We start from the raw sequence: 23,720 nt of genomic DNA on the forward strand, positions 1-23,720 counted from the left end.
ACAATGTGAAACCCCATATTGTGCAGATGTAGAAAGGTAATAAAGGCTAGAGAGCCATTCCTTCCCTGATATCACAACAACACTTGTGCTATCTTGCAATCTCAGCACTGCACAGAATAAAATGACAAACTTCCTGGAAAATCACCAGGTGCTAGAAACTCAGGAACATCCCAGAGGGCAGTTTCTTGTGTTCCAATGGGCGTCCTGCATTGCACAACCAGGAATGCAGAAGGTGGCTGCCTTTTCTCATGGGAAACCAGCCATGCAGGCTACACAGTCTGCACTTGTCACTTTCAGCCATGGGGATTGTCAAGGGGCCAGCATGAACTAAAATACCCTTTACAGCAAAAGCCTGAACATGGTTGCCAGTTCCAAAACACAGACATCTTTGAATATATTCTAAGAGTCCCATCTTTTGTTTTAATTTATTTGTAACATCTAACAAATTACATGGCCATTCTAGGCCTATACACAAAAAAGTGTCTCAGCAGCATGGCAGTCTTTGTGAGTCTATTATCTGTGTGCTCAAGGTGTTCGAAGTTCACCCTGTATTTGCAGTGTTTTGCTATCTGCTGGCAGCTTGCTGTCAGGTTTGCAGCTTAGGAGTGCTGTTAGATCTGGCCTGAACACTGGATGCCAATGAGGAGAAGACGAGGCATGAGGCACTTTCCATCAGGTTAGTGTGCCAGCAGTGGCTCTTTCTGCCACTAGACTGGCCATCGTGATCCACGTAACATCCAGGTTAGGCTACTTTAATGCACTGACTAAAGGGCTGCCTTTGAGGACTACTTGAAAACATCCCTTGGTGCAACATGCAGTGGTTAGATTATTGACTGGTACCAGTAGCTGGGAATACATATTGTCAGTGCTGAAAGAACTACCTTTGTGTTTCTGGTACAATTCAAAGCACTGGCATTTCAAGCCCTTTACACCTTGGAACCAGAGTGCCTGGAGTGTGCTTTCTCAGGCACAGCTTTCTAGGCTGCCAAGAGATTTCAGAGCCTCTTACCTCTGGATGATGCTGTTGTTACGCTGCAGATTGTGAGCTACTACTTTCATCTGGTCCTGAAGCTCTTGCATTCTATTCAAGACACAAGATGACTCTTACACTCCTACATTTATAGTGAAGAGGCAACAAGAAAAATGCTTCTCTGGGTAACATCCAGTTAACATGTATATTTTGCTCAAACTCCTCAATTATTCAATCACAGGCCTTATAGACAACTGAACCTCTCCAATTTGATTTCCAGACCTCCATCTCTTCCACCACCAATCACCATTGCCCTGCCCCTTTCTCTGTTACCACCAGTATGCTAATCTCAGCTACTGTGTTCCCCTACAATATCGTGCATGTGTATTCTCACACTTACGCTCTAGCTGGGAATTGGTAGCTGCCAAACAGCCAACATTCAACATGCATTTTGCAGAGATATTTTGCTTTTAAATCTTGTCTGAACATTGAGCTGTAACTAATATAACCAGTGCATAGATATGAGAGAGATGCACAGAGAATGATCTGTCCAGACTATGAGTAGCCAATGTGAGCATATACATGTATTTCAGAATAAAATTATTTCTTCTTTGTTTTATTTGGTAAATATAATTGTTTAAAACAATTTATCTTGTTGTAAACTGCCCAGAGATGTAAGTTTTGGGCAGGATAAAAATATGTAAAATAATAATAATAATAATAATAATAATAATAATAATAATAATAATAATATATTTGATAGCACATACAGCCTATTTTTGGTAGTTATCTAATGATCATGATTGCTACAGAATTATCTCAGATTTTCTTCACACTGTCAGAGCTCTGACAAAGCAGACTGTATTCTTGCAAGAGAGAGAGGACTATGCACAAACAAGAAACCAATTTTTAAAAAGAAAGCCTTTCCTCAGAAAAGCAGATGGTATGTTTCTATGTTTGGTCAAAGACAATCATCTTTTAAATGTCCTCTCTCCTAGAGTGCTCTATCTATCTATCTATCTATCTATCTATAGATAAATAAAAAACCAACATTTATACCCTGCTCCTCCAGTACACTACTGCTCGGGGCGGCTCACAACAATAAAATAGACACAATATAAAATAAAAGTAATAAAATTAACCAAATTAAGTAAACAAATTATAAGTCAGGTTAGAAACCACAATCAGTATTAAGTTTCAAATTAAAAGTTATTTTTAAAAGCTAAAAATTGAGAATTATAAACACTAAAAACTAAAGAACCTACCAGATATAACTAAAGATGGAGCATTAAAAAGCCTCTTTTTAAAAGATGTGTTTTTAGTTTTTTAAAAAAAAACACTGAGGGAAGGAGCATGACGAAGCTCTTCAAGGAGTGAGTTCCAAAGCTTAGGGGCCACAACCTGTCTCTAGTCCCTGCCAAGTGAATCTCTGTTAGTGGCGGGGCCATGAGCAGGGCTCTATATGTGCCCTCTCAGCTTACCTGCCTTGAGTCACTTGGTTAGTTGCATCTTTCCCTCTTATATTCTGCATTTGCATAAAATTGAAATAGGTAGTATAGCCCAGTCCAATGTTCTCTCATAAAACATATATTGATTGAGTGTATATAGATAAAACTTATCATTTGTGGTTTTTAAAAATGTATATTGTCAAGTCACCAAATATTTTAAATGCCAAAGTTATCAAGTAGAATTGATTAGAGAGAGAAAAAACCTTGACTAATATATTACAATGCTTGAAAACTCAACAGTGGTTGACATCCTGACTAATGAAGCACTGGTGCTTCTAAAGAGTTCAAGACTAACACTGCACCTATGCTAGAGTAAGTGAGAATTTCAACAACTTCCCTTTTCCCCAGAAAGCTTTCTGTGTCATCCAAAAATATGTCCCCAAGGGACTTATTTTTAGATGACAGAGCACGCTTCCTGGGGAAAGAAAGGTTATTGAAATATATAATAAACTGTTAATACTATTGATTTTCAGAAACATCTGAAGTACATTAAGGTGCCATTAATACTTATTTTAGAATCTGTGAAATTTACTGTCTCTGCAGTTAGATGTACAAGATGAGCACCTATGTAATATATACATGAAGAGTGGCTATGAGAAGAAGGCCTTGAGAACTTTCAGCCTCGACCTCTCTTAGCACTTACATACCCAAACAGCACATCCTGGTGTTTCTCAGTCAAGTAAACTTGTGCAGGAGCAGAAGATGTCTTTTTGACTCTAAGGAGTCTCTGAGGTAATTCATCCAAAGCCTAAAACAAAAATGCAAATCACTAAAGGTACATTTAGCTTGGTACTTGTTATCTATACTTTGTTCTTGAAATGACTGGGGGAAAGTGCTTTTAAACACCAGAAATCGAATGTTTCATATAAATGAAAGCCACAGCTGCTATGGACACTTCTTCAGAGCAATCAAAATTGAGAACAAAACCTCAAAACAATTGGGCTGGGTATACTGAAGCTGCTTTCACAAATCATATGAATTCTACCTGGAAAAGGTAGAGTTCTGAAGGGCCAGATTTCGGCTAGGCAACCACATTATTCATATGATAATTGTAATCGTCACTTAATTGCTTTATCATGTTAGGCTTTCACCATGTAATGGCTCTTCATCTGGCCGTCTTTCTATCACATCACTGGTAAGAACCCTTGCGTACTGTGAGATCATAACAGAAATGGCTTGCCAGTGAGCTATCTGAATCCATCCTTTGATGACTTATTCCTGCCAGCCAGAAAAGATTTGTCAAGAGTGTTCCACAGAAGACCCTGAAAGCTGCTCTAAGTAAGACGTGGTATTAAGACAAAGAAAAGAGATGTTGTCTTCAGTTATAGATTACTCTTGGCACACTCTTCAAGGGCCATCTATAGTTGAACAGACTGAACCCAGACTTGGAACCAGGAAGAACAATATTTTACCCCACACCCTGCCCCACTGCTTATTGTTACCTTTCTGGACCTCTGCTCATTTACCCTTCAAAGAACCCCAGAGCCTGGAGCCTATCCAGAGTGTGGATTAGGCTGAATTAGCAAAGCTAATTAATTTCTATGAAATTACTACATGTAGGGGCCATGTTGTAGATTCAGATAATTAAAGACATTTATGATACTCAAGATACAGATAATGGAACTTTGCCCTTCTGTACTGGTATTAGGATTATTGCAACTAGCGAAAATTAAAAATATATAATTTCAAGATACTGTTGCTTATGCAGTGTCCTGGGGAGGGGGAAAAAGCACAATACTTTATGGAGGTAATCCTGGCATCCTGACATCTCAGCACTACAGGTAGTTAAAGATCTGTTCAGCTTCTTCAGATATTTCCGTATCTCAAACACTTTCCTGCAGGAATAAAACAACTCTAGTCAAACAGTTGTTAGCTTATTTTCTTCTATGAGACACTTCACACTTTAAGTTGGTCTAAGATGAAAACATTTAAGAGCTCAACTAATAGAAGTAATCAGTTGCAAGGAGCTCACCATAAGCCGAAAGACCAAGATTTTCAACATTAATGGTGCTCCATATAAAAGTGATACTTCTATGGGAAAGGTGACCAGGGCTGAACATTTGGAAAATTTTGGAAGATGAAAAATTTTCCATCTCATTCGAGCACAGATTCAGTCTGTCATTTTTCATTGGAAGATGGGGAAAGATAGTGTGAAGTAGCAATTCTGTATAATTCTCCTCTGTCTTTTCTGGGATTAACAAAAGGAACTAGTCGTGAATTTGTTAACAAGATCAAGATTGATAATTCAAAAACATACAAACCCTGAATGTGAAAGCACAGGCCAGACATCAATGAATGGCTAATAAAATAATGGAATATGAAGTACATGACTCATTTAATGCATAAACATATTTGGTTGATCACATGTTTGCCTAGGATCTTTAAGATATCTTAAATTATAAACTATAAAATACTGGAAGCTAACATAAACCTTTAGAGATGCTAAGGCAGGTATTATTGCTGTGATATAGTTTATACAGTTAATTTGGTTCTCAATTCAATATAGGGATAGTTGAAAGAAAAACAGGTTTTAGTTAAGCACTCATCTTACTGAAATCAGTGGGATACAACAATGCTTAACTTCAGCATGACCATGTTACACTTATCTGTGCTGTGTGCTAGTGAAGCTATCTATTAGTCATTTGCAACATAACTTACTCCTAAGCAAAATCATATATAAGAACTAGAGTCAGGTTTGTTTTGTTTTAACATTATTCAGAGGCACGTCTGACTTTTGCATCTGTTTTCATTGCAGTTTCTTAATCCGATATGAACTCTGGATTTTGACTGAAACTTTTCAAGCCTGACTGTGTACATGCCCTGGCAAGCAAAAGCTGATAGTGACCAATATAAAAAACCCTCAAGTCCACCAAACTCCAATGGAAAAAAAAGGTGCTGTGCTTTAAAAGTATCTTGCAATTAAAAAATAAAAATAAAAATGTTGCAACTACAGCTACTTTCCTAAGTGACTGCACTTTTCTCTGGCACAATAAGTCAATGTATGGCTCTCCATCACTGCCAGGCAATTTGTTCTTTGCATTATTCCCCAAACACCATTTAACTTAAAATAATTCTAAGTGCAGCTCTTCATCTTAATAATGGCTTCATCCCAATATGAGAAACTTACTTGATGCGGAAAACAAATAATTGCATCAATATTCCAACTCAAATGTTTGCAAAGTTTGTAACGTGCAACCTGGTGGAATGAGTACCAACATCAACTTTCTCTGCCTTTATGTATGACGTCAGCTAGCCTCATATCATGAAGCAGGAAAAAACACCACTCATGCCTTATTAGTTCCAGTTCAAAATGCTCTAGACACTCATGAGAAAAATGTACCCTATCAAGTCTAGCAACCAATCACAGTGCTGGATATGGAGGCTGGAAAGAAGCAATGACTAGGAGAAGGCAAAGTGGGTGGAAACTGGAATGTTTTATAGCAGGTAGCTGTGAGGAAATCTTCAGTTCAAGCTGATGGCTGAAATGGAAAATGTGCTGAGACACACATTTGTGAAAGTGTGAGTGTCCTAGGACATGTTAATGGGGCAGATGGATAGCTTTATCTAGGGCCAATTTATGTTGACTTTTCTAGAGTCAAGCGTGTAGCCACCATTGAAAAAAGGGAGAAGGGACAAATGTCCCTAGGCCTAAATATTTAAATGTCAATGATTTCCAGGTAAACGGCCAATTAAAAGAAGGTACTATTTTATACGCGCTTATAAGTTTGTGCTAGAGGAGTTGGATGCGGGGGGGGGAGATAAATGGGCAAGAGGATAAGAGGAAAAGGGAAGCCGGAGAGGTTTATAAAACAAACAAAAATTCAATAAAGTAATAACCCAAACAAATGTCCCTGGGCCTGGGGGGAGGGGGGCTGCCAGCTGGGTAACAGCTTGTTCTTTTGCTCTCCCCCTCATGTCTTTGAAGAAAAAGACCAGAGTGGGGAGTGGACGGGCAGAGGCCATCTTCACTTTTTGTCCTAGGGCCCACTTCAACCTTGCTATGCTCATGCTTGGAGTTCTTAATCAATCCACAAACTTGCTCATGCTTTACCTTTCATTATCATTACCTTTCCTATAGTCCTTACCTATAGTCTCATATTAATAGGTTAATGTTTGTGGGAGCTGGAAAATGGTGGCACCTTAAAGACTGACAAATTGAATTGTGGCATGGGCTTCCATAGGAACACCCAGTTCATCCGATGCATGACAAAACAAACAGGAGTGCTGTGAAGATGATTAAGAAATGAGCTTGTAAAATACTTTGAAGGTGTTACAGAGGTTTTATATTAAAGTGAGGCTTGGAGTGGGAAAGTGAAGCCGGAAATATGTATGTTGAATCCAGACAATTTCAAATACTACTAGCAGGGATTCAACTTTCCTACAAAGATTCCGTATTGTTTCCTTAAGTCTTTATCAGTGCAATGGGATTTATTTAGTCATGAAATTCTACAGAGCTCCATAAAGCACGACCAAGACCTCTCTCCTCTCATAACACTATCACAGACTTTACACTTCAGGTACTGTACCCTGTATAGAGAAAAACAGAGAACAAAAGCTAGACAGCATTATAAAAGAGGACAGGGAAGTGAGAAGATAACCTTGAGAAGGATAAAAAGGAAGGGTTCTAGCTATTCCCCTTTCCCAAACAGTCCTGAGGAACTAGCTTCCTTTCCCCTGTTCCATGGAGAAAAAGCCAAGGTGGTCATATATTAATTCATTTTATTTTTCAAAATTTATACTTTATACCTTTTGATCAAATGTTCTTCAAGGCAGCATACAAACATCAATAAAATACAAGGCAATTAATATATCCTTTGGTGGGGGGGGCATCCAAGAGAGACTCAAGGGGGAATGTGATGTTACAGCCTCTTCCCAGCTCTCTGGCATGTGTGTCACTACTACTGCTTTCCTTAGATGGTCTGCAGCAAGCCAACAGGAATGTGCCCCATTTCCAGAAACATACTTCCAGGTAGCATAGGATGTAACTGTCACTACAGGGCTGGATGGAATCTGACTCCCATTCTCAGCTCTTGGACATCACTCTTCATCTTACCTCTGCCTTCAACTGAAGCCCCCTTTGTATCTTATGGGATTTGTGTCAGTCATGCAAAGACATCACAAAGTGCACTGGCCCACATATAATCTGATTACCGTAAATATTACCATTATCTGCATATGGGTTTCACACAAAACCCTACACAGAAGTTATGTATGAAGGAGAAAAATGCTAATGTTCCATCAAAAGCCAGTGAAGATGTTCAAAGAACACATCTGTTACCTCATTCTGATCCCATGTGCCAAAAGAGCAGCTTGGTATTGTTGAACACAATTATCCTGGAAAACTGAAAGAACGTTTTTGGCTAAATGTCCTAAATTCAGCCTAAAACAGAAAAAAACAAACAATGCATAATTTCAGCTTTGCTATCATCTCAGTAGTAGTCCTTACATATGAAGAGAAATATTAGACTAGTGTGATGACATTTGGGTCTTAATCAGACACAAACAACAATAATCCAAACCTGATCCTGTGCTGCTAAAATCAATAGCATCTTAGCTTAGAAGACAAAGGCAAGCTTACTGAATGGCAACAAAAGGGCAAACTAAAGCATTGACCTACATCCATGCAGGTGATTCCATAATTATCCAGTTCATATTGCCTTGGCAACATGGTAGTCAACAAAAAGCTGCTTCCTTATGGCTGGGCTGCAAATCACAGCAGTAATGCATGAAAAGAGGTAGCTTTAATTGTGTGGTTACTTCCTACTCCAATGGTAGCACCCCCTACTGAAGATGACACACTGATGTGAAAAGCACACATGCAGTCTAGTCTACCCAAGGACATTAGTTGATACTGGAGTACTGTACCCTTGATGCTTAGCAGTTTGTGTACTGGAAAATATTAAACTAGAGTCATGCAAGGTGATACAGAAATTCCATCCATGATATGATATCTGTGATGGTCCATTCACACACACGCAAGTAAAATCTTGATGTCACATGCACCAAATGACAAACATCTGTACATGAATCAACCCCCAAGCAATTGAATCATATATACTTTACCAGTCAACATAGAGCTGAGCATACAAAAGTGGTTTCTCAGCAGTTACCACATTCTCAGAGGTAATGCACGAATCAGTTTAGAGCAATTATGTTTATCCCACTTCTCAGGTAAAATTTTTGTCTGTTCACAGCAATTAAAATTAATTATACAATGCTTCTGGCAGGTACAGTACATAAATAAAAATAAGACTGGCCCTGCCCTCAGGCTTAAAAGCTATTTTTAAAAAAACAAAAAACCACCCGACACTGGAAGAGAAGTGGAAGGAAAAAGGCAGAGGAGGAAGATCAGTTTGACAATGCTAGAACAAAGAGGTGAGTTGTTAACTGGCATGTACACCCAAGTGGGACTAGGCTGACGCACTGCTGGTGTTCTTGCTGGGATGGACGTGACTGAACTACACAACAGTTCTCTGGCTAGTGATGAGCCAGAATGCCCTCCTTGCCTTTGTAGTCACAGGGGAGATAACAGCTGGAATGGAAGCAGGGAGGCAAACAAGCTCACTGGCAGGAAGCAGGGAGGCAAACAAGCTCACTGCAGCTGCTCCTTCTTTGGCTGATGTCAAGCTGGTTTTTGCCCTTGCCTTAGTCTGATTCCTCCCATTGCTTCTCAACAGTCACAGGGAAACTATGAGAAAGATGGTATGGAAAAGCCTCACAAATTTACAAGTTATTAGTCATTTCTAGGTCAGACGATTTTAGTACCAACAACCACTCAAGAATGGCCAGTTGAAGACTGACAGAATAGAAACTAGAAAAGTTCAGTACCCTGCTGGCCAGTTAGACATGAAGAATTCTACTTACTTATCCAGCTTATGGATCTGCTGTTCATTGTAGGGCAGTCCTAGAAAGAAAAAGCAACTCATTAGTAGATTTACCAGAGATGCTCCCCTTGTCTCACCCTCTTTTTCATTAACATCCGTTCATGTATATAAAGAGCTGTCCATGGATTCTTATATTTCTCCATCCCTAGGTGGCTGCTAGCTTCCACAGGCCACTGGCAATATCCTGCCTTCCTCCAGTCTTTGAACAACACAAGTCCTTGGTCTTCCTCCTGATATTGAAATGGATTTGTCTTGTACCACCTACCCCTTTTGCCATCATGGATGGCTACAGAAACTACTAAAGTTTCAATCTCCCTTTGGGGAATCTCTGTAAGCCTTCATGAGAGGGCATCAGCATTAGAATGTTCCCCACCCCACCCCAGTGATGCACTAACCATACTTAGCTGCTCTAGCCACTGCCCCTTGCTCATGAAAGCTACACAGCCAATGGACAGCAATCAGTCCTCAGTATGGATTTACAACCCAGAAGGAAACGTCTAAAATATCTGGTCAATTCAGCCACCGCAAATTGTGGTGGCTGAATTGACCAGATATTTTAGACATCTCCTCTGGGCCAAATACATCCTTCTGTGTTGTGGCATATTTGCATTTACTCTTGTGTAATTCATAGCTGGCATAAGCCACCACCCATTCCTGATTTCCCACTTCCTGGGACAGAATGGCTCCAATCCCCACATTACTGGCATCTATATCCAGAACGAAAGGTAATACAGGTTCAGGATATGCCAAGATGGCTGTTCGCTTCTGGGTCCAGTTCAAGGTGCTGGTTCTCACCTACAAAACCCTTATGGGCTTAGCACTTGTATATCTTCAGGATCGCCTCTCTCAGCCAGTTGTATCCTGTCCTGTGAGGTCTTCTCAGCTGGCCCTCCTTAGCGTCCCAGGCCCTAGTGTAGTGCGTGGTGCCAGGGCCCATAGGAGAGACTTCTCTCTGGCCGCCCCTCTTCTCTGGAACACTCTCCCCCCCCGCCCGATTCATTCAGCCCCCTCCCTGGCTGCTTTTAAGGCCCTTCTTAAGACCCACCTGTTTAGCTAGGCATATATATAAATTTTTTTTTAATTTTTTAATTGATTGTTGTTGATATTTCTGTTGCTCACCGCCTAAAGGTCTTTGGAGGAGGCAGTATAAAAGAAATTTCAATCAATCAAAGAATCAATAAATATGGAGGCAGAAGTTAACTGACTAATTTTCCAAGACTGCCATTACATTCAGCAGGCACTACTCATGGTCTTTTAGAAGTTTGAATATTTGCCCCTCTCCTGCATTTCCTGCATCTGTTGTTTAAACTCCTGTTGGAAATGTACAGGTACCCATCTAGGGAATTGCTTAATAGACTGATATGTTTGGGTATTGATGAGAGGTTTTACACAGTTTGTGCAATCCAGATCATACCCTTCTTGGTTAAGTATTTTGACAGAGCTCACTGCACTTTTCTTGACTGTTCCAGTTCTAATTGACTTTGCCCCTATTTAAACCCTTCCTTAATCTGGGCCTCATTCCATTCCATGGTTGTCACCAAGAATTTGCTACAAACACACTGATGTTTTAAAATAAATGCAGAGCTTTCCTTTAGGGTAGGTACTCAAATCAGAGCGCATGAGGCTCAAGGCAGACCAAAGTTTTAACTGAACAGGTTTATTTATATAAAAAGAGTAATCAGAACAAATGCAAATCAGAAGTGCTGGCTGATGTGGACATTCCGTACCTTAAAAACAAGTGCAGATATGATGTGCAGCATTACGCCTCTGTATCGCTGGGCTGCTGCAGACTCTAAATGCTGCTCTAACACTAGACAGAATGAGTAGCTGCACTAGCAGCTCTTGAGTAGTGTCCCCCATTGTCATGAATGGGGAAAATTGCAAAAGCACTGCTAGTGCAACTGCTCATTTTGACCAGTGTTCAGAGTCTGCATCAGCCCCAGATCACCGCTGTGCATCATGTGGGCCCTCATTTTTATACTACCTGTAATATACCTGTCCCCAACCGACTACCCACCATTCTCCCACACCTCCCCAAGCCCAACCACCTTACCTGCCTTTTTCATCTTAACATTCCACCCTCCTAGCATCTCCCCCCGCCACCCCACCGACTTCAACTTTCCATCTTCCAAACAGGTCCCCCTCACCCCGCACCAGAAATGGCTTATGTATCACTGGGACCTTCCAGATCCACAAATTAACAACATACAGGAGAATTCACATTTGAGTACATTTTGAGATGGCCCAAGAGGAAAGAGGGAGGCATGGTCAATAAAACCAGTGGAGTTTGGAAACTCAGTTCCATGTAGTCTCACAGGAACATAGGAAATGGCCATATACTGAGTCAAAACATTGGTCCATCTAGCTCAGAACTGTCTACACAGACTGGCAGCAGCTTCTTTAAGGTTGCAGGCAGGAATCCCTCTCAGCCCTATCTTGGAGATGCCAGGGAGGGAACTTGGAACCTTTTGCACGCAAGCATGCCGATGCTTTTCCCAGATGCTCTTCCATCCCCTATGGGATGGAAGCTCTCTTAGAGTGCTCACATGTAGTCTTCCATTCATATGCAACCAGAACAGACCCTGCTTAGCAAAGGGGACAAGTCATGCTTGCTACCACAAGACCAGCTCTTCTAAAAAAATTTAAGCCTCACATATTAATATGAGCCCCTAATTATCTTTCAGAGACACAATCAGTTTAATCCTTATCACAGAGACTTAACACCACCAAAAACTTACTTAAGTGCTTCCGATTCTTCTTGAACTGGTTGTAGATGAGCTGCATCTTGGCAAGGCAGGCCTCCATCTGCTGGATGCTGAAGAATCGGGTTAGGGAGCCAGTTGTGACATAAAAAGAAGGATGAGATGGACATCAACTACCAATTAGGGTAGTGCTCAGAAGAGTGTGTATGTCAGGGAGAGAGGTTCTTGCCTGCCGTTCTTCCTGATTCTCTCATTTTCAATATGAAGGAAGTTTTTTTAGTTGGAGGAACTTTCCAAATGCATGATCCCTTGCAGTCTGAAGTTGCACAGTCCAGGAAAGACTGTACCACCTGATTCTTTTGAACTTGTAGCGCACCTCTTAGACAAAGTCTCATTCAGCACAACCCTGTATTCAAAGCCTGTAACCCCACTATCAATTAATTCACTGTGTGAAGTATTGATTTGTCCCCCATCACTGCAACATCAGTTCTGTTACAACCCTTTCCACAAATCTTCATAGCATCTTTGCAAGAGATGGACTGGAGTCACTAATCCAATTTTACAGATGGGGAACTACAGCACAGACAGTTTTAAAGTCTTGCTTAAGCACAGATACAGAAGAGCTCAGACAGACATGAACAGCACAGCTGGGTTGTTTTTTTAAAAAAAGTCCATCCCAGGATATTCATAGCTCAGTAAGGCTATGTTGATACTTATTTTCTTGTTCAAATCTCTTAGTGCTGTGCCAGACACTCAGACGATCCCTGCAGTGGGAGCCTTAAAGCTAATTAAATAAAATATAATTTATTAAATATCTATCAACTTAGTTTGCATTCCAAAAATCACTTCAGACTGATTAACATGACAAAAGGAAACTAACTGATGGCAAGTGATGTTCCTTCTTCGGTACACTATTTGGGAGCTTCTGTCACTTCTGATTCAGCATTTTGGTACAAAGTTGGAAATGCACAAAACAGGGTTTGAAAAAAGAAGCTGTAATGAAATGGCCTTAGTGCACTAACACTATTCTTCCCCACTACATTGACTGCACATTCCCCCCTCATATGCAACCAAAGATTACTCACATTGCTGTGCAGGCAAGCATGAGATTCATATAGGCTATGTGGGGATACCAAGGATTTGTGAGAATCAGGTGAACAGAAACATTCAAGAATACACAAATTCCACCAGTACTGACCAGCCATCAAACTCCAACCCTCCCATTGCCCTATGATGCTTGTCATGGAGGAACTTCCACAGTTCTGCTCTTTCCCACCAGCTGTGTAACAAAGGGCCCCCGAATGGGAGAATAGTTAGTCCCTGGCATTTCCTTCCTTGGCTGATTGAAGGCTCAAGTCCAGTAGCCAAGGCTGGAACTCCCCCATACAAAGCCTAGCTATATGCTTCTGTAAATCAGCTGACTAGGTCATATGGCTCTTGCACATCAGGGGACCACCTAACTAGGTCCCAGGATATTCCTGTAGATCAACTACTCACATGAATTATTCACATTTTCAGGAACTCGCTTTTGACACTCAAATTATAAATAGGGTTTAGGTCAGTAGACTGTTTACCAGTCATGTTTTCTCATTACAGATGTGGAGAAATGTTTAAGCTTAAATAAACCTGGAAGACGACCTTAGGGCAAACTATAGCTCACCAGGAATTTGCTGTAACTGAAGCAACATCCTAAGACAGTGTTCTTCACTGCATGGCCTCTAGTGGCATCCCTATCGACCCTAAGTGCGGTTCCCCAATTGTTTATTAGTCCTGTGCAAAGCTTCGGCCTAAGCCAAATCTCAGAGGCAGGCTTTCTCTGTAGCTGCTCCTGGGCTGTGGAATGCACTCCCGGCAAAAATCCGCAATCTGAATTCTTTACTGATCTTCAGGAGAGCCCTTAAAACCTATCTGTTTGGCCTGGCCTCCCAGGGTTTTTCATTAGTTTTAATTGTTTCAATGCTGTAACCTGCTATTCAGGGTTTTTTAATTGTTCTGATTGTTTAATTGTTTTTATGATGTTTTAATTGTTAATTGATGTTTTATATTGTTTATATTTCTGTTTTAACTGTTATTGGTTTTAATGGTTTTGTTTTTAATTGTAAACTGCACTGAGCCATTTTGGAAGGGTAGTATAAAAATCAAATAAATAATAATAAATCCTCTGTGCAGTGGCTTTGCCCACTTAGCTCAGCACTGGTGGGGCTCCTTTAAGGAAAACTGAGCTATGTCAAGCCCCAGTACCATCTTAGAAGGCACACATGGAGTGCTGGGAAGTGTAGTTCTTCCCAGAGTTTCCCCCATAAAAGTTCTATGGGGAAGGTGCTGAGAAGAACTACACTTCCCAGTGCTCTGTCTGTGCCTTCCAAGATCATGCTGGGGATTGATAGGGCTCAGTTGCTCAAGTGCCCCAGACTCTGGAAAAAGTGCAGTGCTGCACAGAGGTCAGCGTGGTGGGAAATGGCTCTGACACTGAAGGTTGAAAAAATAGTCAAGCTCACTGTCCTGGGACATTACCTCTTCCCTGGTCTGCATAGATGCTCAATACTTCACTGTATACATACTGCCCCTTACCTATTAATAACAATCCTATTGACCTTCCAACCTTTCGTCACCATACTTCTACTACTCATGTAGCTGTTTTAGTTGTTGATGATGATGATCTGGCACTGCTCCATTCACTGAAAAAACAATTACTCTTCTATGTCCACTTCAACTCCTGTCTCTTTACTCTTCCCTTGTTTGCAATACTACCAGTACTGGTCAATAAATAGCTTTGTGACATTGTCTATGATGAACATGCTATAAAAATAAGTTGCACCGCTAAGTAGGGATGTGCACAAAATGCGATTCAGATGCTGAATCGCAGCACATCCCTTTAACACAGAGGAATTACACATCCCCTTTTAACACAAAGGAGAGCAGGTGCCACTTCCTTTACCATGGTGCCCCCCCCAACCATTGCGCACCAGTGGCGCTCTCCCCCAGCTGCCCCTGTGTGATGCTGGCATGCACATGGCCTCCACGCATTATATGAGAGTTACAATGCCTTACTGGATAGGACGCATATCACTTGGGAAGAGCAACACAAAAACTCAACCCCCACCATTGATTCGTTATATTAGTTACACTGGCTGCCAATAGGTTTCCAGGCAAAATACAAAGTGCTGGTTATAACCTATAAAGCCCTAAACAGCTTAGGCCCACGGTACTTAAGAGAGCATCTTCTTCTGCACGATCCCCATCGTCCACTGCATTCGTCAGGAGAGGCTCGTCTGTGGCTACCTTCAATTGTTTTGGTGGCTACTCAGGGATGGGCCTTCTCAGTTGTCACCCTGAGACTTTGGAATGCGCTTCCTGTTGACATAAGACTCTCCCCATCTTTAGTGGTTTTTAAAATATCGTTGAAGACTCATCTTTTTAACCAGGCCTTTTAACTTTTGTAATTTTAAATATTGTAAACTGATTTCGTTTTAAGCAGCTTTTTGGAGTTCCAATTGATTTTAATGTTTTATTTATTTGTATTGTTTTATAGTTGTGAATCGCCCTGAGACTTTGGTTTGGGGTGATATATAAATGCATTAAATAAATAAATAAATAAATAAATAAATAAATAAATAAGGCATCAAATTAAGGTTAGAGGGCTTTAATCCTGTAGTACATAGAGCAGCTCAGAATTCCATGTCCAGAAAGACATGGCAAAAGGCAGAAAAAGACAAATTCTTCACCTTAACAATTTATGCACTACTACTGAATGACAGATGAGAGGAAGCAGCTTCTTCCCCCCCTCCCCTCCCCATGACTGCCACCCTTCTCTGTATTATTTCTAGCAGATGGTTTTGTATCACCAAAGCACTCTGGATTTTCAGGGTCCAGAAATCACCAAAACAAAAGAAAAAACCTTTCCTAAATCGTAAACACTGGACATTCTTTTCTACTAACCTTCTGTCTTCTTTCATTTGACTGATTTTTTTCCTCACTTCACACAAAATACATCGCACCACTGCTTGGTATTCAGAAGAGGTGCTGTGGGAACACCAGGAAATCTCTTCACTGACCTGGCTCAGGAAAGACAAAGTCAAGGCTAATTCATTAAAAATGGACATTTTTTCCTACATGAAAATAAACTCTGTATAGCAGGGGTTCTTAAACTTGGGTTCCCTGATGGGGACTACAACTCCCATGATCCCCAGCCCAAATGGCTGAAAACAACTGTGGCTGAGAGTGATAAGAGTTATAGTCCAACATCATCTGGTGACCCAAGTTTGAGAATCCCTGCTGTATGTAGGGTGCAGGGGGCAGGGCAGAGGTCATTTCAAATCCATATCATTTTATGCGCAGCACAAGAAGTCTCACCCTGACTGGGCAGCCAACAGCAAGAGCAGCTATCCAATCAGAGTGGTCCGAACAAAAAGAACAGGTCTTGTAGTAGCAAGCATGAATTGTCCCCTTTGCTAAGCAGGGTCCACCCTGGTTTGCATTTGAATGGGAGATTACATGTGTGAGCCCTGTAAGATATTCCCCTCAGGGGAAGGGCCCGCTCTGGCAAGAGCACCTGCATGCTTGCATGCAGAAGGTGCCAAGTTCCCTCCCTGGCATCTCCAAGATAGGGCTGAGAGAGATTCCTGCCTGCAAACTTGGAGAAGCTTCTGCAAGTCTGTGTAGACAATACTGAGCTAGATGGACCAATGGTTTGACTTGGTATACGGCAGCTTCCTATGTTTCTAACAGTCACCCCACACTTCCAAGGCAGCACACTACTCAAGAGTGGGTTGTATCCTAACTTATGCTTGTGCAAAGGCACCTCCCTTCCCCCTGTCCCCAAAACAACCTCCCAAGTGCTGGTCCTGAAGGTCAGGGGAGCCTCAGGAATGGGGTGTGACAGGGCACAGAGAGCTGCAGGGAGAAGGACATTCCCCCTAAACCAGGTGCAAGCACCTTCCATGCTTGCACCTGGTTTTGAGAAACCCTACCCTCAGGAGTAGCTTTGCAGGGCAGGGGCTGCTGTTGAGATGAAGGGGTGGGAAAGTTTGCTTATACTTGTGCCATTGAAGAAAGCATAAGTTAGGTTACACTTTTGTGGTTCTTATAGAAGCCAATGAAGCACTGCCTTTTCCTCAGACCATCACAGAATAATGGGAGAAGCCCTCAACCACATGGGGAGATCTGAACCGGAGGCTCCTCCTCATGCTAGCATTTCCCCAGTTTCCACTGGTGTGGAAAGGGAGCGTGGCATCTGGGCCCTCTTGCATTGCTTTGGTGATGTTGCAGCAGCTCCCACGCTCCTACAACATCATAAGCAGCTGTTCTGCAAGTGCAAGGTTTCTCAGCCCAGAAGCTGCCAATTCCAAAAATCACAGCTCAGCCACACACTCACTCAGTGACCTTAGGCAAGTCACTATTCTCTCTGCCTCAGTTACCCATGTGAGGGTCACTGAAAGCCTTCCAGAAATAAGGCAATTCACATGACCAGCCCTACCCAGATAGGGCAGGTCATGTGGCGTGCCGAGATCGGGGGCCTAGGGATCGGGGGCTCAATGGCAAGGGGGGACGACCTTCCTCCAGCCAGGGTCTGGGGGGGGCTGCCAAGGCACCCCCTCCCGCACCCAGCCAGTGAACGATGCACTCGCCAGATGGGTGCATGAGGCATGCCCCTCTCTTCCCCAGCCAGTGCTTCACTGAAACGCTGACCAGGGAGGATAGGAGAGGGCAGTGGTAGTCCTAAGGAGGCAGGGAAAGGAGCTCCCAGACAGCGACTCAATGACTGCAGAGCTGGAGAAGCTCTGCAGGGGCCAATTGGCCCGGTCCCCTGTACTAGCCACACCCCCTGCACCTGATGTCAGATTAGGGGGTGTGGCTTGGGGTGTATATGCATGCTTTGCGCATGCTCCCAGCAATCACAGAGGGTGGGAGAGCCACCAGCAAGACTATGTCCTCCAGCCGCCCAAGTGCTCCCTATACCCCTAGCCAAGATCGGTCCCGATCCCGGCACTCTGCACCAGGGTAGCCTGGGTTTTGCATCCGGGCTATTAATGAGGTAGAAGGGCATGAGCACACCCTTCTACCCCAACTCCCTGGTCATTAGACGACTCAGGCTGCCTGAAGTCCGAGTGTCCATAGAGCTGGGTGGCAAGAGCACCCAGCAGCAGGGAAATCCCCCAATGCACTGCGCTCCTTACACAGTGTATTGTGGAATACGGGAGGATGTAGCCCCCTCCTACCCTGCTAGTGGAGCACTCACATGCCAGTCATGTGAGCACATGGTGCTGGAAAGTCCGGGAGTGGTGCCAGTCATGTGGGGGAAAGCAAGAAGGTACCTGCCTTCTCTCCAAACCGGGAAAGTTTAGTCATGTGAACGACCTTAATATATGTGAAGCACTTTGAACACTTGAACTATGCTATATGAATACGATGCATTGTTGTTATTATGACTTATTACTTTGAACAACAGAGATCACTCCTTCTCCTGTAACAAGGTCACACCTTTCCTACACAGAGGTAATGTGTGAAATAGTCCTCAGCTATTCCAGAACATATCTTGACTAGAAGAACTAACCAGTATCGCTTGTTCTCACACATGCGTTATCCACTGCAAATCGGAGCAGTTACCACTTGCTGTTAACAGGTGGTCATGGGAACAACTCACAGCTTGAAGTCTTGTTTTCAGTTCAGCTAGCCCTTTAATCTCTGGAAGCTCGCCATTTCCAGCAATAGACTCATACCTAACATGGTAAATGGACCAAAACAAAAATTAAGCAGCGTTTAATCAGTAGGCTTTCAGAGGGGTTTGCAAAGCAATCAAAACAGAAACAAAAATTATTCAATAAATTATTCAGTTCAGACACAAACTGAATTGTGTTCAACACATATACTGAGGAACAGTTTTTAAAAGTGTTCAAATGAGGGAGAAGGGTGTCTCACTCATTATCAGTGATGTTACACTAGGTCCCCTTACTTTTATGCAATAAAAGTCCACACAGCATTCTTTGCCCTAATATCTTTTGTGGGATGGTAGGGCGATGTGCACATTTTTTAAAGCAGCAAGTTGTTATTTGCAACCAAAATGCTAGGAAAGGGGAAAGACATTTAGATCAGCATGCAAGCTGGGGAAAAGAAAAGCCCAAGATTAGGAATCTGAGATGGAGCAGAGGGGAAATAGGGACACCAGTGGAGCAGAGAAAGAATTTGGGAAAGAGAATGCATGCACAGCAGTAATGAAGAGTCAAAAGGAAAGAGACCAACATCTCAGCTGGATAAGTAAAGGTTGGGCATTTATTGGACCATTTCCTGGCATATGACAGAACTGGGTAATTGTGGGCTTGTAAAAATGTTCATCCACTTGTACTGCTGCCTTTAAAACATTTAATAAACAGAAATCTCTCCCCCCACCCCCACTCAACTTGCCCAAAGCTTAAAACTGCAGTGCTGGTCTCTGACTTCATTTTGTGGTTTCACTATCTTACTGTACCCTATAATATAAAGCATAAGAAATGCAGCCAGCTACCCTAGGCTCTTATGAAACCAGGGATTAATGATCAAAAGTGTTGCCTCTATGTTGCTACAGATGCCCCTTTGTACAAGAAAAGCAGGTTACTTACTGCCCCCTTTCATCAAATGATACCCTGGGTCTGAGTCTTTCTTCAGTGCTAACTTTCTGTTGGCCCATGACAACTGTAACAGCCGTGGTCTGGATGCACTTAATAGGCAGGACATGCTTCATGCTATGGAAAAACCTTATCCCTGGGCTCCTCCAGATGGTGGTTTTCCACATTTCTGGTTCAGCAGAGTACTGCATAAAATGGGCAAGCGGGGAGCATTCCAGGAGCACACAAATATCTTTTCCTTTAGGACAACCTCACAGTGAGTATGGTGAGGCAATCATCTGGACTTCAAGCGACAATGAACAGTATTTCAGTGGAGTACAGCGTAAGCTCAAAATATGAACTGTGAGAACTGTTATCTCCTGAAAGACTGGTACATAGGAAGCTGCCCTATACTGAGTCTGAACATTGGTCCATCTAGCTCAGTATTGTCTACTCAGACTAGCAGTGGCTTCTCCAAGGTTGCAGGCAAGAGTCTCTCTCAGCCCTATCTGGAGATGCCAGGGAGGGAACTGGGAACCTTCTGCATGCAAGCATGCATGTGCTCTTCTCAGAGCAGCCATAAGGGGAATATCTTACTCCTTCCTGTTCCTAATATACATGCCTTTCAAAACACAATCACGACTTTCAAAGTGAGAGTGGAGAAATCTCTTCACACCTTTTCTCGTTTGGAAAGAATAAAGCAAACACTCAATTGCACACACAAAACAGAAAGAGTATGAAGCAGGAAGCTGACGGCATCCCAGAAAAGAGCATATGCTTCATTGAGTTCTTGAGATTAGGGTTCCAGCCCACCAGTTGTGAGACCAAAGGCATCAAAAGGCTCCCTGATAAGTTAAAAGAATGTCCCTGGGCACGGGTCATTATCAATGATCACTATGGAACAGCAGGACCTCATCTTATTATGTAATGCATATGGGTTAAAGACTGGTGGCAGCATCATACATAACCCCATAGTGGAAACACTTACAACAGGAGGATCTTCATCTCATCTTGTTGCAAGCAGCTGAGTGTTGCTGTCACAGTTTGCTTCTTCTCCAGAATCCTCAGCCATTCTGCCTTCAGGGTCTCGCTGCAAACACCACAATGTCCAATGTATTTAGACCTCAGACTACTGTCACAGACCTGTATTCTTCCTATGCAAGAAGTAATTTCATATTCTCTCACCTACTCCCCCTTTAAACGGCAGTCTCTTTTCTTGACAGCGGGGAGGCAAATGGCAGGAGAAGGCAACTGTTTTGACTCTGCAGGCCAAAGAGCAGCTGGTGCCAGCGGGGGAGAAAAATGGTAAAACATCCCCCACCCCAAAAATGACATTCCCGGTGACTGAATGAGAGCCCAGTCCTCCTCTGTAATGTTTAACTTGGCTACTGGCAATCATAAATAGGACTTCTGCAGTCAGAAGGAATACATTGCCTCTGTCAGGAAATCAGCATCCAGTAAGACAACAGGGCAAAGATGACCAACTGGTGGTCTAACCATCAGGACCTCAACATGATTTTGTCAAGCCCTTGCAAGCTAGAACCAGTATTCCACCAGGCTCTGTGTACAGGAGAGGAAGATCAGAGAGCAGAAGTACCTTGACACTGTGAAGGTGTATACAAATTCTGGAGTAGAGGTGGCACTTATACCCTTGCTGAAGCTGATCCAAAGACAATGTCTTTCTATCCTTGCAATAGCTATGCCTACATTCATGCCACAGCTGGAAATGTCCTGTGCTTGAGCATTTGGGGGGATTCAGCCCCCAGGCTAATTTTGAAAGTTGGGTATTAATGCTCTAGGGTAAAACCTACTGTGAAAGCAGTCCTATTCATAAAAACAACTATGCAACAAAGAATGGTTACACATCTAAACCTATTGCTCAAAACCTATTTTTCTGATACAATGTATGTGTATGAGATTAGAAGTGACTGTTCTTAGATGACTCAGATTATCAATAGCTAACTGGGTTCTCTATGAAATGCATGCAGCAACCAGTAGCAGACATCATTTTTCGACTATAAACCAAGCAATATTTCCTTCAGCAAAGCTACCCACAATAGCCACATAATTGGCTCTGCGCTTCATTTTGACATTCCATATTCAGAAAATCATTCCTGACATGTTGGAAAGTGTGACAATTCCAACCACTGTATCCATTCATTTTCCCCTTAACTTGAAGCATTATGTACCCAAGCAATAGGCTTCCATGAACTTTTGCACAACTCCAATGTCTATTCCCTGTGTATCTCTGAACTGTGGAACAAATTCTCAACACTCCATTGATTGGACTGCTGATAAAGTATTTTTAAAGACACCACTTGGGGAGAAATAAAATGGACTTTTTAAAAAGTCATAACACAGTCATTTGGTATAAGACTCTGGATCTTCAGAACTCTTTTCTAAATATGTTCACATGTTGCCTCGTAATTTAACACATTGTGCAAGCAGAATGAGCAGCACAGCTTGACACTTATGCTCTGGATAATAGTATGCTTGGATCTATAGCCTTTGTTTAGAAAGGAGGACAAGCAGCACTTCTGTTCATGACTGTAGAACTGGAGTCTGATGTGAATGTTCCAACTCATGGTACAGTGGAGGATCAGGATGGCACTGTCCCAGTCTTCCACCCACTTATGAGCATAGGCCCTAATGAATGTAGACACGATTGATGCAATCTACACACCTTGATTTTGCAGAGTAGAGAGAGTGGATAGAGAGAAATTTTTCTCCCTCTCTCACAACACTAGAACCAGGGGTCATCCCATGAAACTGAAGGCTGGGAAATTTAGGACCAACAAAAAGAAGTACTGCTTCACACAGCGAATAATTAACTTATGGAATTCTCTGCCACAGGATGTGGTGATGGACACTAACTTGGATGGCTTTAACAGGGCTTAGACAAATTCATGGAGGACAGGGGTCTAGCAATTGCTACTAGTTTGGTGGCTACAGGCCACCTCTAGCCCCAGAGGCAAGATGCCTCGGAATACCTGCAGGGGAGCAACAGCAAGAGAGAGGGTGTACCCTCACCTCTTGCCTGTGGGCTTCTCAGAGGCACTTGGTGAGCCACTGTGTGAAACATGACGCTGGCCTAGATGGGCCTTGGGCCTGATCCAGCATGGCAGCTGTTACCCATATTGGGTTTATGGGCACTGAACTGTCCTTGTGCAGGCCCCTATCTTCACTACATGGATGCACCAAGGGGTAATGGGACAGGCCAGTGAAAAAGGGAAGTAGTCCTCCCCAGAGAGTAACCCCAAAGCTCTTCAAAACATTCCCTCGGTCAATATGCAGTAGGCAATGCCACTCCAGAACCTGCAACCACCATGTACGCGTGGCTGCTACAAGTTGTTAGGGAAACCTGGGAAAACCTTGATGATCTGATTTCAAGCGTGAGGGCTAGGCACCTGAACCAGCTGCACAAACAGAAGGGATGTTCTGGTTCTTGTTTACAAAGCACCAGCAAGAGCCATTTTACTTACCACACCCAGTACTGGCCTCTGAGGACAAGCTCTTGACACTGTTGAAGTGATTGAGATATCCTCAGTGTCTGATGAGTTGCACTCAGGACATCCTGGAGTATAAGGGAGTAGTGGAAGTGACTGTATGCCAGGGTATCCGTTTTAAAAAGAGAGAGTTGCTAGCTCTGGCTGAAAGCTTTCCCCTGATCTGCCAGATTACACACATGGACTACACAGACAGCTATGGTGCAGAACCAAAATTAAAGGTGGGGTTGCAATAAAAGGGAGTGGCCTGCATAGGAAATTCCCCCCTCCTCCTCCATATATCAGGTGTAGCAGAAAGATGCGGTGTGATTATGAAATCTGGGGTGAGTGACAGTGAGGAGAAGCAGGAAGGAGGGAATTTTCTGTGCTGGGAATCCTGTTCCTTTTGAGGCTCCTCCCACCACCCCTTTGACCTGGGCTTCCTGTCCTGCACATGCATTAGCTGTGTGCCCCAACCTATGGGGAGGAAGATCTGGGTCATGCCTCTAATTCATGCCAGGTTACATAATTCCACACAGTGTTCCATAAAATTCTTCTTTGCATTTAAATACTTATTTTTGTTTGACAAAG

The 23,720-nt window shown here is 42.7% G+C and overlaps 1 protein-coding gene and 1 long non-coding RNA gene across 3 annotated transcripts in view; one reads left to right on the top strand and one right to left on the bottom strand.

The window, feature by feature from the left end:
• Positions 1 to 5,424, top strand: part of LOC128322913 (uncharacterized) — a 44,648-nt gene extending 39,224 nt beyond the window's left edge. For both annotated transcript variants that reach the window (XR_008306067.1, XR_008306066.1), the window contains exons 3-5: positions 580 to 676; positions 3,022 to 3,210; positions 5,234 to 5,424. This is a non-coding gene — a long non-coding RNA (uncharacterized LOC128322913). The remainder of the gene's footprint in view (positions 1 to 579; positions 677 to 3,021; positions 3,211 to 5,233) is intronic.
• Positions 1 to 23,720, bottom strand: part of IKBKE (inhibitor of nuclear factor kappa B kinase subunit epsilon) — a 58,288-nt gene that overhangs the window by 4,928 nt on the left and 29,640 nt on the right. The window contains exons 11-20 of the mRNA XM_053245138.1: positions 23,127 to 23,218; positions 20,633 to 20,734; positions 18,708 to 18,783; positions 16,004 to 16,119; positions 12,101 to 12,177; positions 9,343 to 9,382; positions 7,757 to 7,858; positions 4,217 to 4,313; positions 3,126 to 3,226; positions 1,010 to 1,081 (exon numbers count right to left, since the gene is read on the bottom strand). Of these exons, the coding sequence (XP_053101113.1) occupies positions 1,010 to 1,081; positions 3,126 to 3,226; positions 4,217 to 4,313; positions 7,757 to 7,858; positions 9,343 to 9,382; positions 12,101 to 12,177; positions 16,004 to 16,119; positions 18,708 to 18,783; positions 20,633 to 20,734; positions 23,127 to 23,218 (875 nt within the window). The remainder of the gene's footprint in view (positions 1 to 1,009; positions 1,082 to 3,125; positions 3,227 to 4,216; positions 4,314 to 7,756; positions 7,859 to 9,342; positions 9,383 to 12,100; positions 12,178 to 16,003; positions 16,120 to 18,707; positions 18,784 to 20,632; positions 20,735 to 23,126; positions 23,219 to 23,720) is intronic.

The sequence above is a fragment of the Hemicordylus capensis genome, chromosome 4 (genome assembly GCF_027244095.1).
Source record: "Hemicordylus capensis ecotype Gifberg chromosome 4, rHemCap1.1.pri, whole genome shotgun sequence".
In the NCBI taxonomy this organism is placed as follows: domain Eukaryota; kingdom Metazoa; phylum Chordata; class Lepidosauria; order Squamata; family Cordylidae; genus Hemicordylus; species Hemicordylus capensis.